The 13419-nt window shown below is 51.5% G+C and overlaps 1 protein-coding gene across 1 annotated transcript; it reads right to left on the bottom strand.

Annotated features, from left to right (window-relative positions):
• Nucleotides 1–1210: 1210 nt before the first annotated feature.
• LOC128841133 (phospholipase A and acyltransferase 3-like) lies at nt 1211–12498 on the bottom strand. Its single transcript, XM_054035872.1, has 4 exons — nt 12411–12498; nt 8771–8867; nt 3416–3681; nt 1211–1383 (listed from the first exon to the last, which is right to left on the bottom strand). The coding sequence occupies exons 1-4, from the start codon at nt 12423–12425 to the stop codon at nt 1327–1329; spliced, it is 435 nt and encodes a 144-aa protein (XP_053891847.1). The 5' UTR covers nt 12426–12498; the 3' UTR covers nt 1211–1326.
• Between the last annotated feature and the right edge of the window lie 921 nt (nt 12499–13419).

Below are 13419 nucleotides of genomic sequence, written 5' to 3'. Positions count from 1 at the left end.
CCCCACTGGGTGCCCTTTTGAGGGGGAGGGTGTGTGACGGGGTGAGCTCCCGGAGGGTGACTTTGACTCCAGCCGCTAGGCTATACAGCCACTCCCGGAGGGGTATCTCCATTGAGTCTGGCCGCTAGACTTTGCGGTCGGTGAACCCAAAGTATCGTTAATGATGCTGGCCGCTAGGCCTTTCTACCCTGTAGGCCCAGGGTATCTCTATTGACTTTGACCGTCGGGCCTTACTGCCTTGCAACCCTGGGTATCTCTATGGACTCTGGCCACTAGGGCTCCCCCTCCCCCCAGACGTAGGTCATGTGACCCTATTGCCCTGTGGAGCAAGGCGATTCCATAGGCTCCAGTCATTGGGCCTTAAAGCCCTGCGGATCAAGTCAACTCTATGGACTTCTGCCCTTAGGTCTCATGGTCTTGAGACAGAGGGCAGCTCGAAGGATGGAGTGAACTCACCCCGCACTGCATGGGGTCGCTCCACCCCGTCTCACTCCCCAAGGCATAGAATAGCAGCAGAGTTACCCTGTGACCCTCTTCCAAGGAGGAAATGGCTGGAGTAGCTGTGGGCTACATCCTCCTCTTCTCACTCATCTTTAATTAGAAGAGTAAATCGCTAATAAAGGGTTGTAACTATAGAATAAAACTTTAACTACATTATATCACAGACTACTGGCTAATCCTTAGGTCCATGTAAAGACTCTGAACACAATGGAATTAGTGCAGTTATGCTGCACCTTGAAGCTTGAGCTCATCAAAAAGATAGCGCCTCCTTTAGAAGAACACGCCCTGTGGAATCAGTACAATTTCCTAGGATGTCTCCCATGTAGGCTTGGGCTGGCTCCATGCCTGCCTAGCTTTGGAGAGATGTGGAACCTCAGTACACGATGAGCTACCTATAAACCACGTAACTCCGTCTTTTAATCCCAGACAGCAAGACGCTTGGGTCTCAAGATGAGTGATTTACTCTTCTAACTGGGCATAGTCTGTGGAGCAACTTTACTCCTGAAATCTCATTTAGTGTTTGTCTGGCACAGAAAACAGCCTGAGAACTGGCTTAAATGCCCCAAAGCAGAGCCGGTATGAACCCCACTCCTTCCATCTGCAGCAGTTCTCCTGAGTTTGGTGCATGGGGATACTCGGATAATACTCCAACAATTATTATCTACTCTGGGCCACTGACTGGTAACAGAAGATACAAGACTCCCGTTAATGAGGTAATTCTGAGGTCTCAAATTTATTTTGGTTTCCACAGCATGGCCCTGATCTGTATCTTTTGTACAGGGTGGAGTGTTTCTGGGCTGAAGAAGTTTAACGATGCTACTGTTGTCAAAGGAACAAAATCAGAATACCTATCGCCATTATCACTGCAACTGCTGCATTAGCCTGGAAACAAAAAGAATCCCCGATTAGTCAGGCAGACTCCAGACAACTCAATCTCCCAGAGTGCAGCCTGCTCATTCAAAGCCTGTTTCTGGGCACTTTGTCTCAATAGGCTTCTCCTATTGAATGTCAATGCTGCAGATAACAATCCTGGCTGGCTGAAGACAGCATTATGCAGGAAGTGTTAATACTGCCACTGAGCTTTAGACCAATCAGCGGCGCCAACCCTGTGGGTGCTCCAGGGCTGGAGCACCCACGGGGAAAAATTGGTGCGTCTGCACCCACCGGCAGCTCCCTGCCCCCCCGCCCAGCTCGCCTCCACCTCCTCCCCCGAGTGCACTGTCTGCCTGCTTTTTCCCCCTAGCTCCCAGCGCTTGCGCTGCAAAACAGCTGTTTTGCTCGGCTGGGAGGGAGGGGAGAGGAGGGGGAATGCGGCGCGCTCAAGGGAGGAGGTGGGGCCGGGGTGGGGATTTGGGGAAGGGGTCTAATAGGGGCAGGGAGGGAGTGGGCAGAGACTTTGGGAAGGGGTTGGAATGGGGGCAGGGAACGGGTGGGGTTGGGGCAGCGCTAAATAGAAGGAGCAATTAAATGTCCTTTAGATAGTGATAGCTGAAACAATAGGAAGTCAGGGTCCAAGGCAGGGCTGATCAGAAGTTGAGCTAAGTGGTTGGAGGAGGACTGATTGCATACATGGAGGGCTGGGAGCTTGATTGGTTTCATATGTGTGTGAGAGGTCGAAAGCCAAGAGATGCAGCGGGGAGCATGACCTTAAAAGGGAATAGAGAGATAGGGATTCTTGGGCACAGAGTTTGCTTGAAACAGGCTTGGATTTCTGAACAAGGGAACTGCCAAATGTTGTTTGTTCCCCCAGAGCACCCACGGAATTGGTGTCTGGGGCTGGGAAAAAAATAGTGGGTGCTCAGCACCCATGGGCAGCCCTGCAGATCAGCTCCTCTCCCTCCCTCATAGTGCCTCCTGCCAGCCATGATCACGTTCAGCGGCATGCAGGAGGAGCAGGGGCAGGAAGAGGCAGGGGAGGGGGTTGAATGGGACAGGAAGGAGTGGGGTGGGGTATTGGGGGAAGGGGTGGAGTGGGGCAGGGCCTGGTGTGGAGTGGGGGTAGAGCACGACGCGGGAACAGAGGAAGTCAGTGCTTATGTTTGTTCCTACTGTGTTCAGGGAAACTGGGCTTTTTGTGCTTTCTTTATAAAGACACAGGATTGCACCAAAGAGTAAGACTGACTTGTGTTACCAATTTCTTCTCCTAATGGAATTAAGCCAGCAAGGCCCTTAATATTGGCAAACAGCTCAGACTAAAATGGAGCATCAACTGAGGGCTGGAAAAATATCTACCCATCAGGCTGTGTGTGTTGTAGATGTCTGCTTTGTTCAGAGAAGCTCAGTGGGTATTTCTAGGTATTTGTACAACCCCGCTCACTGTCATGTCTGAGTGCCTCACAACAGTGTATTTATCCTCACAAACCGCTGGGAGGGAGGGCAGTGCCATTATCCCCATGGTATAACTAGGGAAATTGAGGCACAGTGAGACTAAATGACTTGCCCAAGGTCACAGAGGAAGTCTGTGGCAGAGCAGGGGGTTGAGGTGGGGGAGAGCATGAAGACTGGTACTAGGGGGTGGGGGGTGGGGGATGGCAATGGGAGGTGCATAGGGGCTGCTGGGGGGCCATGTGTGATGTCACTGTGATGGCCTGGGGCCTGGCAGCAGGGGGCATGGAGGCTGATGCTGCAGAGGGACAAGGGCTAGTGCTGGTCATAGTGTTTTTAGAGCCTCAATTGTCTTAAGCCAGGCCTGGTAGAAATTTCAGTCGGCAAAGGAACAACCTCGATGTTCACCTCACCAGAAATCTGCTACCCACTAAAGGTCCCTTACATGCATCAAAGGAGTCCTGGCCTCATGCTGCAGTCCCCTCCCTGCTCCTCCCTCAGCCCTGTTTGCCTTGCTAGGCATCAGCACGTGGGCCTGCCTACCCCACAGACACAGGGAACAATAACCCACACCTGGCCAGTTACATACTTGGTCACTTCTTGCTTCGTTGTAGCGAATCTCATTAGCAAAGTGTTCACAGTTCTTAGCGAAGACATGATATGTCCGTGTCTTCCCAACCTCCTTGTTTGCCCGGACTATGATTTCGGATACCGGATATACCTGCCGGATCCCATCATACTTGTTGTTGACCCTGTAGTTGCAGTTCCCTACAACACATCTGAGGAGCTGTTTCTTCACTATCGCCTTGCCGTTGCTAGAGCTAACAAAGCCCCAGTCAGGCATTCCAGTCAGACCTGGAGATTGAAAACAGGAAGGCAGGCTATGAATTCATTCATATGGCCAGAGCCCACAGCCACCTTCCAGCTGTCCCTGCTGGTGCCCACTACATCATATTGCCATGGTGAATGGTGCTAATGTCTGCCATCGTGGTGGGTCTTAGACCCAAAGACAATGACATTGGAGCCAATGGGGATGTCAAGCACCTTCTTTCTGGCTCGTGAAGGCGCAATGAAGCTCCTTAATGTGGTTTAAACAAGCTGCAGACAGTGGGACTTCCACCCAAGACGCTAAGCCACATGGCCAGGCCAGAGCTAACTCAAGTGGCTTAGCAGGGGCTAGGCAATGGGTGGTGGAAGCAGGAAGCCAAGAGAAGGAGGCATGAATAGAGCCTTGCAAATCCGCAGAGATCCACGGATTGTTTTTGTGGATAGTGGATCAGTTGTGGCTACAACCATGCAGGGCTCTACTCACTGGCAGTGCCTGGCCAAAAGCGTCCAACTCGGGCGGGGGGGCGCAGTGCACTCAGGAGCGGTGGCCAGTGGCTGGGGCTAGGCAGGCTGGAGTTGGGGCTCTCCAGCATCCGCTCACCGCACCGCTTCCTGTCCAGCAGTTCAGGCCCCTTTTGCAGCGCTAGTGTCCCAATCATGGCCCGGGCCAGCAGCACTGGCCGCGTTTCCAGCCCGCCAGCTCCTAGGCAGTGGGGTCCAGGGGCGGTGAGTTGTATGGGCCCATGGTGCCCAGGCTCTAGCAAATTCAGGGCCTGGGGAGGCCCAGCTCCACCAATATTCACGGCCAAGTCTCTCCTCTGGCTCTGCCTGCCGCCCCTGGCATGCCTCCCCTGAGCGTCCCTGCCTGCCCTGGGCAGCTGCCCCCTGCAGCTCCGTGCTGTGTTCCCTCGCCAGCTGCTGCCAGTTACAAGGGAGCAGTGTCCCTGAGGCAGCTGCTGTGCCTGTGGAAGAGGAGGGGAGGAGCCACATGGCAGCCCCCACCCTTGGCAGTGGGGGGGCTTATCCTGGCTGGACTGCCTGAGCAGCAGCCAGGGGGACTTGGGTGAGTGTCATGCCCGGGGGGAAGGAGGGGGGGCAGGGAAGGACCTCCCATCCCCCGGAGCTCGCTGCTGCCAGTAGGGAGAGGGCTGGGGGGGGGGGGGAGTCCTCCTCTCTGGCCCCCCACCCCAGCCGCAGGGCAGCCTGCCTGCTGCACCTCCTCCAACAACCCAACCCCCTGTCCCAGCCCAGAGTCCACACCCAGCACCCCAAACCACCTCCTGCACCCCAACCCCCATCCCAGCCCAGAGCCTGCTCCCAGCACCCAAATTCCATCCCAGAGCCCACATCCCTCCCGCACCCAAACTCCCTCCAAGAGCCTTAGGCAGGTGTGGGGAGGGGTGGGACTTGGACCCATTCTAGGCACCACCAAAAATTATACAAACCTGCTGTCCCTGGTGGGGCCCACGCCCAGTCACGGGGATTGAAGTGGGTGGGGCCCTGGCACCCCAACCCTTTGCCCCACTGTGATATAACATGTACTGTTGCTGCCATGCCATCGCTCATGAGCCCCTGGGAGCAGCATGCAATGTGCCACCCCAACACCGCCCCTTCTCCTCAAGACTCCACCTCTGCGCTGCCCCTGCACCGCTCCTTCTCCTTGAGACCCTGCCCCTATGCCACCCCTTACCTCCAGTCCCTGCACTGGCACCACCTGTTCCCTGCAAGACCCTGCCCACTCATCTCCACCCCCTCTCCCCCTTGCCTCCCCCCCCGCCCCCCCGTCGCTACTAGTCCTTGTGAGGCTTCTGCGGGTGTGGTGTGGATGCAGGTACACATAAAAGACCGCTAGTGGATGGCAGGTCAGATGCAGATTGATTCTGGCAGATGCAGATCCACATTTTTGTATCCACGCAGGACCTAGTCATGAGCGTGACACTGAGCAGAAGCAGAGAGCCAGGGCTTCTTGGGTACACAGCCCAGTGGACAGGCAAACTCAGGGAGTTCTGAGCAAGGAAACTGCCAGCTGCTTCTTCATTTCTGCTGCACTCAATAAACAAATTTGTACCAAAGAATACACCTGACTCAGATCATCAATTCCTCACCTTAACAGAAACAACCCTGCCAGGCCCCAAATATCAGCTAGCAACGTGTACACATGTATTGTGAGAGTTGGCAACTATTTCATATCCAGCTTCTGGAGTCCTGTGATTACACAAGGCTCTCAGCTTTCATATCAGACTTTTCTGAATCAGAATGAAAAATCAAAATGTCTGAAACCTGCTTGTGCAACAAAAAATTCCCAAAATATTTTTGTTTCAATTTTTGATCAAAATGAAACAATTCTAACATCCCTGAATGGGAACATTTCACTTCAGGTCAGCGTTAATCTCTGCATCTACCTGTAAGGGGCTGTTGTCCCCTTACTAACACTCAGTGAGGGTGTTTTGGTTGGCTAGCTCCCAGCACCAAAAGAAAGGGGAAATCAGGAGCCTGAGACTGACAGTCCCCAGGGGCAATGGGGAGAGGCCAATGCTCCAGGTCAGCCTGATTGACAGGGCGGGCAGGCTAATCAGGAGGCCAGGGGGGGTCCATCCATGTGAGCTGGAATTGCCTGGGTCAGACAGAGTGGGGTCGAGCTAAGCAGAAAGCAGGGCCCCGAGCTGAGCTGGGGAGCACCCAGAGCTGTGTCAGAGCCAGAGGGGCCAGACAAGCAGCCAGAAAGCAGGTCAGAGCTGGGAGCAGAGTCCCAGAAGCAGCCTGCAGAGCAGACCTGTGCTGGGGGCAGAGCTGTAGCAACCAGAGCCAGAGAAGCAGCCCAGGGAGCTGGAGGCAGAGCAGCAGCAGCTGCCATACTGAGGTAGAGAGGAGCTGGAGCAATCCGGAGCTGAGTGCAGTGAGCAGCTGGGGAGAGAGCGAGGGGGACCCTGGGCAGTGGGCCCAGCGCAGGGAGACGCCCCCAGCCAAGAGGCCCTGCAAGCTAGACTTGGAGGGGGATCGTAACCCCGACGGGGCAGGGGCGATGCTGAGAAGAAAAGTCCTTCCACCTGGAGCCTGAGAGCGTATGGCCATCGCCAGAGCAAGTGTCCAACCCGCAGTGTCCCTGCAGCATAGCCAGGGCCTGAGACTTGTGAGGAACAGACGGAACTTCCCTTACATTCCAGAGACGGCTGGTTGTGATGTCCCCGTGCCATAGAGCGGGGTTATATGTTTTCCTTTCACCTTTCCCATTTCTTTTAAAAATTGATTGTTGTTTACTAAAAATTGTATTAGCTTTGAACTGTATGTAATGATTAGTGGGTCAGGGAAGCATCCAGTGCAAGGAGAGCACCCGAGAGTGGGGACACGCTATCCCCTGCCCTAAGTGACCACAACAAGGTTGAGGGCTGAGCCCCCCAGGAATCCTGGGCCCAGCTTTGTTGGGGTTACAAGGACTCTGCCATGTGGGAGAGTGAAAGGGGAGTCCTCTAGGTCAGGCCTGGCTCTGAGTAAAGCAAGTGGGAGCGAGGACTCAGATCCTTTCGCTAGCCCACTTCATTGGGGTAGTGTATAGCCAGGAAAGTTCCCCACAATAGCGGGACCATTCCCCGCTTACATATCTGAGCTGCTGTGGGCCTCATGGGAGTTGTAGTTCCAGGTCTTTCATGGGCTTCCTATGATGCCCTGCTGCAGCTCAGCCCCAGGGCCGGCCATTGTCCCTCATGGGGAAGCAGGGCGCATGAGGAAATGGAAAGCAGGAGAGACCCAGAACTAGAACTCACACAAGGTATCCTGGCAAATGAAAGGGAGGAAAAGATTAATGTTGGCCTGAAACAATATGCTTTGTTTTGATTCTCCTGCTGGAAATTTCCACTGAAAGCTATTTTCATTGGCAAAACTCCAGTTTTGGATGGGAAAAAGTTTCATTGGAAACTTTTCAACCAGCCCTAGTCACAAATGACAGTTGAAAATGGCTAGAACCAAAAAAGACAGGAGAGAAAAAAAAAAAATCTGTTGTCTCGATCTGTTGCTTTTGTGCAGTAAATGGCACGATTGCATGCCCTGTTTCCCCCAATGTAGTCAGTTTCCCCCCCTGTGCGTGTAGGGTCTATCAAAGCAGAGTAGAGAGAAAAAAAAATAAAAAAGTGTTTAAAACACTTTTTATAAATAGAAAAATGGGATTGTGTAAAACTGCAAAAACAGCGGGGGGGGACTCAGTGGGACTGTTATGGGAACACCAGGCAGCAAGATAAGCGATTGAAGCTAAAGGGCAATGTTGGCACAAGAATGACTGGGGATAAACTGACCAGGAATCAATCAAGGTTGGAGAGGAGAAGAAGGTTGCTACCCATCAGAGGAAGGAGGTTCTGGGGCAGCCTCCCCATTGGAGGAGGGGGGGCAAACACCCCCAGCTTGTTTGAGGATGGAGTGGGATACGTTTCTGACCAGGATTCTGTGAGGGGGTTGGCTGTGCTAGCGGGGTCTGGACTCGATGACCCAGGAGGCCCCTTCCAGTGCTATGTTCAAGAAGCGAGCTTAAGAACCTATATCTGTTAGTTCAAAGGCTCTAACTAGCCACCTCATAATAAACCTCTTTGCAGAACAGCCATTAGAAGGCAGCCAAAGACACAATTTGTGGGCTATAAGAAGACGTAGGTGAATGATGGATTTTTAATTAGCTGGCAATTCTGACAAATAAATGGTTTTTGGGTCAACCCAGAAATGAATTTTTTTCAAATTTTTTGGAAAATCCGAAGTTTGTGTGGAAAAAAATTAGGGCAAACTAAAGGTTTTGTTTCAAGCATGTCTACATGTTTTTTTAAATATTTTAAAATAAAATTAAATGAAATGTTTAAACTAAAAAATCTAAATGTTTAGGGTTTAGTTTTGAATGTTTATTTTTTTAACCAAAACAATTTGGTGAAATTAACACAAATTTGCCAAATGTTTCTGTGTCATAAAATCTGCATTTTTTTCCCCACACACAAAGTGTGGATGAAAAATGTCCCCCAGCGCTAGTTACAGGTACTTGAGAATCTAGAGCATGAACATTTGCCATGGCCTGATCCACATGGTATCTCACCATCTCGCTCTCTGCTGGATGCTTCACACAAGGATCCAAAGCCACCCATCTCACCTGTTATATGGACAATGTAATCATCTCCCACGTAGACACTCCAGTGCTTGTAAAACCCTCGGTCAATCTCAATCAGGTCTCCGGCCTCGGGTGCCCGCTGCAGGAGAAAAAGTTATTATCCAGTCAAAATGGCAGGGAGACAGGGTAGCTGCTGAGCGATCAGAGACAAAAGGAAAAGAGGCCCTGGGCTTGAAGTAACTCAAAAGCTAGCAGTAAGGGACTTTCACTGGAGAAAGAAGTAGTCAACTGAGGCTGGAAATAAGAATGTTTCTACCCATCAGAGGAAGGAGGTGCTGGAGCAGCTGCAGGGCCAACCTTATGGGTGGGCGATGTAGGTGACCGCCAGGGCACCATGGTCAAGAGGCAAGGAGCGGAGTGGGCCTGGGGTACGAGATCACAGAAGGGAGCTCGGGGCAATGCAGCTCGGGGAGGCAGAGGAGCCTGGAGGTGATAGTGGGGTAGGCAGCCTGGGGAGGCAGCGGGGGCTGAAGGAGGGGGAAGCCCAGGGAGGCAGCAAGGGCCAGGGGTGCTGGGGATCCAGGGGGGGCAGTGGGACCCAGGGGTGTTACCCCTTCTCCCCACAAGGGTCCACTATGCTGGGATGGTCTCAGGAATTCCCTGAGGACACGGCACCTCCATCCAAAAAGTGATTGACACAAGCAGTTCAAACACACAACGCCTTTTATTAGCCCCCAAATCCCTATTGCAATAAGCTAGAAGCACCCCGAATCGCAATTCTATACAATCCAAGGTGATGCTGAATGAGCAGCGCCCTGCTTCCAATGGCCAGTTGTCTATGGGTCATTGGGGATAGGGAGAATTATTGGTGACAGCAGCTCTTGCTAGCAGTTTTGGCAACAGTACTGTCTCTCCATGGTTTCCTTGCTCTTACCTCTATAGTTAGGAGTTTGGACGCGCACCAACATTGTGGTTAAGCACTTGCTGCTGCACTCAATGCCGTGACCTGCTGCTTTACCACTTTTTGCAATTTTTCCACGAGCTTGCTATTTTTCTGCCCTGACGTCATGTCTATGTGAGCTGCCTGCTTTCAGGTAAGGGGGGGGAGGGGTTTCAAAATGGAGTAACTCTTGTTTTCCACTGTCCAGAGACACCAAAATACAAATTGGACCAGGGCACATTTTCCCTAAGATCGACCCTGAGCAGCCTCCCAATAGGACGAGTGGGGACACACAACCCACTTAGTTTGAAGATGGAGGTGGCAACATTTCTGACTGGGATGATATAATGGGGCTGGCTGGAGATAGTAGGGATGAGACTCAGTGACCCAGGGGGTCCCACCCAGTCTACAGCCTATGTTCCATTATTAAATTAATTTTCACTCAAACTAAACACATTCCCTTGTACGTTCGCAGAAAAATCACTGTGGGCACAAAGAGTAGGTCTGGTCATTTTGCAGGAACACCCTATATTCGCTGTGTGTAACAGGTTGTTTCAGGTGCAAAATTCAACATCTCCTTCCCTATGGAGCCAAAACAGGCCCCTTCATAGTAATTTGTGTTTACATAGTACTTAGCCATGTCACACCCAGCTGTTTGATTGTTTTTATATCGGTTGCTATATGACTACACTGGCTAATTCCAGCAAGAAGCAAAACAGAGGAATCAAAATTGCTTATTTGATGTTTATAATCACAGAACACCAGAGTCAGCCCAAGGCTTTTGATAACGATTTTGCGCTAATTCCTCCACGGGGAGAAGCGCTGCCCTGAGCTGACTCCTCTTCTTTTCTATTGGTCCTGGTCACTTTCCTTTTCTTCATTTCTGATTTCTAACAGAATGACCCTGGGAGTCAGATTCCTGGTCTCCAGCCAACTTATGAGGCTGGTGTAATGGAATGCCTATCCTAATAGAATCCTTATCTATGTGGCTATACTCCACAAAAGTGTGGCACACCAGCATAAAACAATGAAGAGAAGTGGAGCCACACACTCCCTGAATTAGATCAATGACTGAACACCTAACTGAGAAAAGGTGGGCTGAAAGAAAAGGATACAACTTCTCTAGGAAAACAATGTTTATCCAATATAACACATAGCCTGAATTGAATTCCTTTATCTGTGTATTTCTCTCTTTTCATATGGATCACTTATGCTGTTAAATATTTATCTTGAATAAAAATTTAGTAATTAAATTAACCCCACCCATGGTCTTTCAGTGCATCAGAACCTGTATATAATGAGGTGAAGAGATTAACTGATTGGATTGTCCAAAAGGCTAGGGCACAGCAACACCCATTTCCTGTTGGCTGGCTGGGCATTTTTGAAAACATGAACCTTTCATTTAGGTGCCTAAATGGGAGCTGGTGTCTCTGGAAAATCCATCCCCTCCAAAAGGTACACAGGCCACCGTCTGCTTCCTTAGAAATAGAGCTGGTCAGAACTTTTCAGTGCAACGTTTTTCCAGCTGCAAATGGCAATTTGTCAAAGTCGAAATGTTCCTTCTTAACAGTGCGAGTAATTAAGTTTTGGAACAACTTACCTAGGGTCGTGGTGGAGTCTCCATGACTGACAATGCTGAACTCAGGATTCAATGTTTTTTCTAAAAGTTCTGCTCTAGGAATTATTCTGTGGGAGTTTGCTGGCCTTTGTTAGACAGGAGGTCAGACTAGATTATCACAACAGTCCCTTCCGGCCTTGGAATCAGGGCCATCCTTACCCATACACAAACTACACAGCTACATGCTGCTCCAGAGGCCAGGCCGATCCCCCGGCCTGCTGAGCCAGCCAGGAAAGCTGCCCCCGCCCCGCCCCGCCTCTTCTTGCCCCTGCCCCACGCAATTCCACCCCTTCCCCTGAGCTACATCTTGGGGGAATGCAGCAGGAGTCGGGCACACCCTGCACTCACCGGGCAGCAGGAAGTGGAGCGACCAGGCCCCAGCTTGCTCCATGCTCCCGGTGAGTGCTTGGGGGAGCCTCCCTCCTGCCCTCCCAAGTCTGGAAGTCAGGGGAGCAGAGCGGAGTGGGCTGGGGCTGGGTCACTCCACTTCCCGCCGCCCCATGAGTTTGGGGTCGGGCCCATCCTGCAATCACCAGGCGGCAGGAAGTGGAGCGACCCGGCCCCAACACACTCCACCAGCTCGTGCTAGAAGCGGTTACACTCTGTCCCCCAAGCCTAGTCCTGCCCACCACAAACCTTGGGCACAGCCCCCCCTCCCTCCACGGAGGCCTGGGGATGCCTCTCCCTCACCCGTGGGGGGGCTGCGTAGGGCACCACCAGGGACGGCTCCAGGCACCAGCGTAGCAAGCACGTGCCTGGGGCGGCAAGCCACCGGGGGAGGAGGGGCGCGGCCTGCCGGTTGCTGTGAGGGCGGCATGCCTGCCGGCAGCTATTCAGTTGGTAATCTGCTAGTTCTGCGGCTCCAGCGGTGGGTACGATGACGGCGCAGGACTGGCAGATCACCCGCAGAAACGCCGCCGAATCTGCGGGACCAGCGGACCTCCCGCAGGCGTGCCACCAAAGGCCGCCTGACTGCCGTGCTTGAGGCGGCAAAAAACAGAGCCGCCCCTGGGTACCACAATGTCTAGGGATGGCCCTGAATCTATGGTTCTATGAATCTATGCATAAAGGACAAAGCTAATATCAGAATAACTTGCATACAAGCCATTTCAGTAAGTACTTACCCCTTTAAGTGGCATTTTTGTTAAGTAATTCTGATGTTGAAGCTGATTTTCTCAGCGTTTCTGTGTTTTAAAGAAATTAAGATTTCAGTTTCAGTTTCCTCTTGACTAATTCAAACGTGTCACCTACGTAAATCCTACGTAAACTGATAAGAGAGATGTAGGCCTTGATTGCACTGCCATACTACAGCACTGCAACTTTCTCACTTGGGATGTGAAAAAACAGCCCCTGAGCACTGCAAGTTTCAGTGCTGTAAAATGGCAGTTTAGACAGTGGGAGTGTTTTTTAGGTGCCGCAACTACACAGTCATGTTAAAGCGCAGCCACAAGAGTGCTTTAACATTGCTAGTGAAGGCATCCCCTTGGGTGGTTGCATCGCATCTAAGTAGCATGAATGGACACTGGACTGTTGTGGTTCCTGGGGAACCTGTTTAGCTCATTGTTGGAAAAGAAAAGCTAAAATTAGACCAGAGGTGAAGCAGATTCATTGCCGTAAGCATCAAGGAAGGAGAGCGTGGCAGTCTGTAGCTCAAAGTCACACCCTGGAATCCCCATACTCACCCCTGTCATATAATTGATATGTTTTGCACAAAGTATGCCTTGTGAGGTATCATGTTAAAGGTCTTGATCTGTTGAACATTAATATCCTGTTGGATTGTATGTGAAGTTATGAAGTTTTGCTATGTATGTGTTGTGTTGTGAGGTTGGGAACACCCACAACCAGCCTTTCAAGTACAACAATGGAGTAGCCAGACATGCTGATGGCCCATTAAAGAGAATCCACTATCCCAGGAGTGGTATACAGGAGCTGAGATTTCTCATAGAGATCACATAGAGGACAGAGAATCCTTGACCAATGGGGGCAGACACCCATGTCACAACCACAGATCTTTCCAGTAAGCTGGAAGAAACTATAAAGAGGGGAAGTGACATCATGGCTTGGCCTCACCCCACCCCCCACAACTCATCATCTGGAAGAAAGGTTTGGAGGACAAAGACTTTGACCTGGGGA

Source organism: Malaclemys terrapin, chromosome 7 (assembly GCF_027887155.1).
Source record: "Malaclemys terrapin pileata isolate rMalTer1 chromosome 7, rMalTer1.hap1, whole genome shotgun sequence".
NCBI classification, from domain to species: Eukaryota; Metazoa; Chordata; order Testudines; family Emydidae; genus Malaclemys; species Malaclemys terrapin.
Note: the sequence above shows the minus strand (reverse complement) of the source record. Positions and strands in the feature narration are given on the sequence as shown.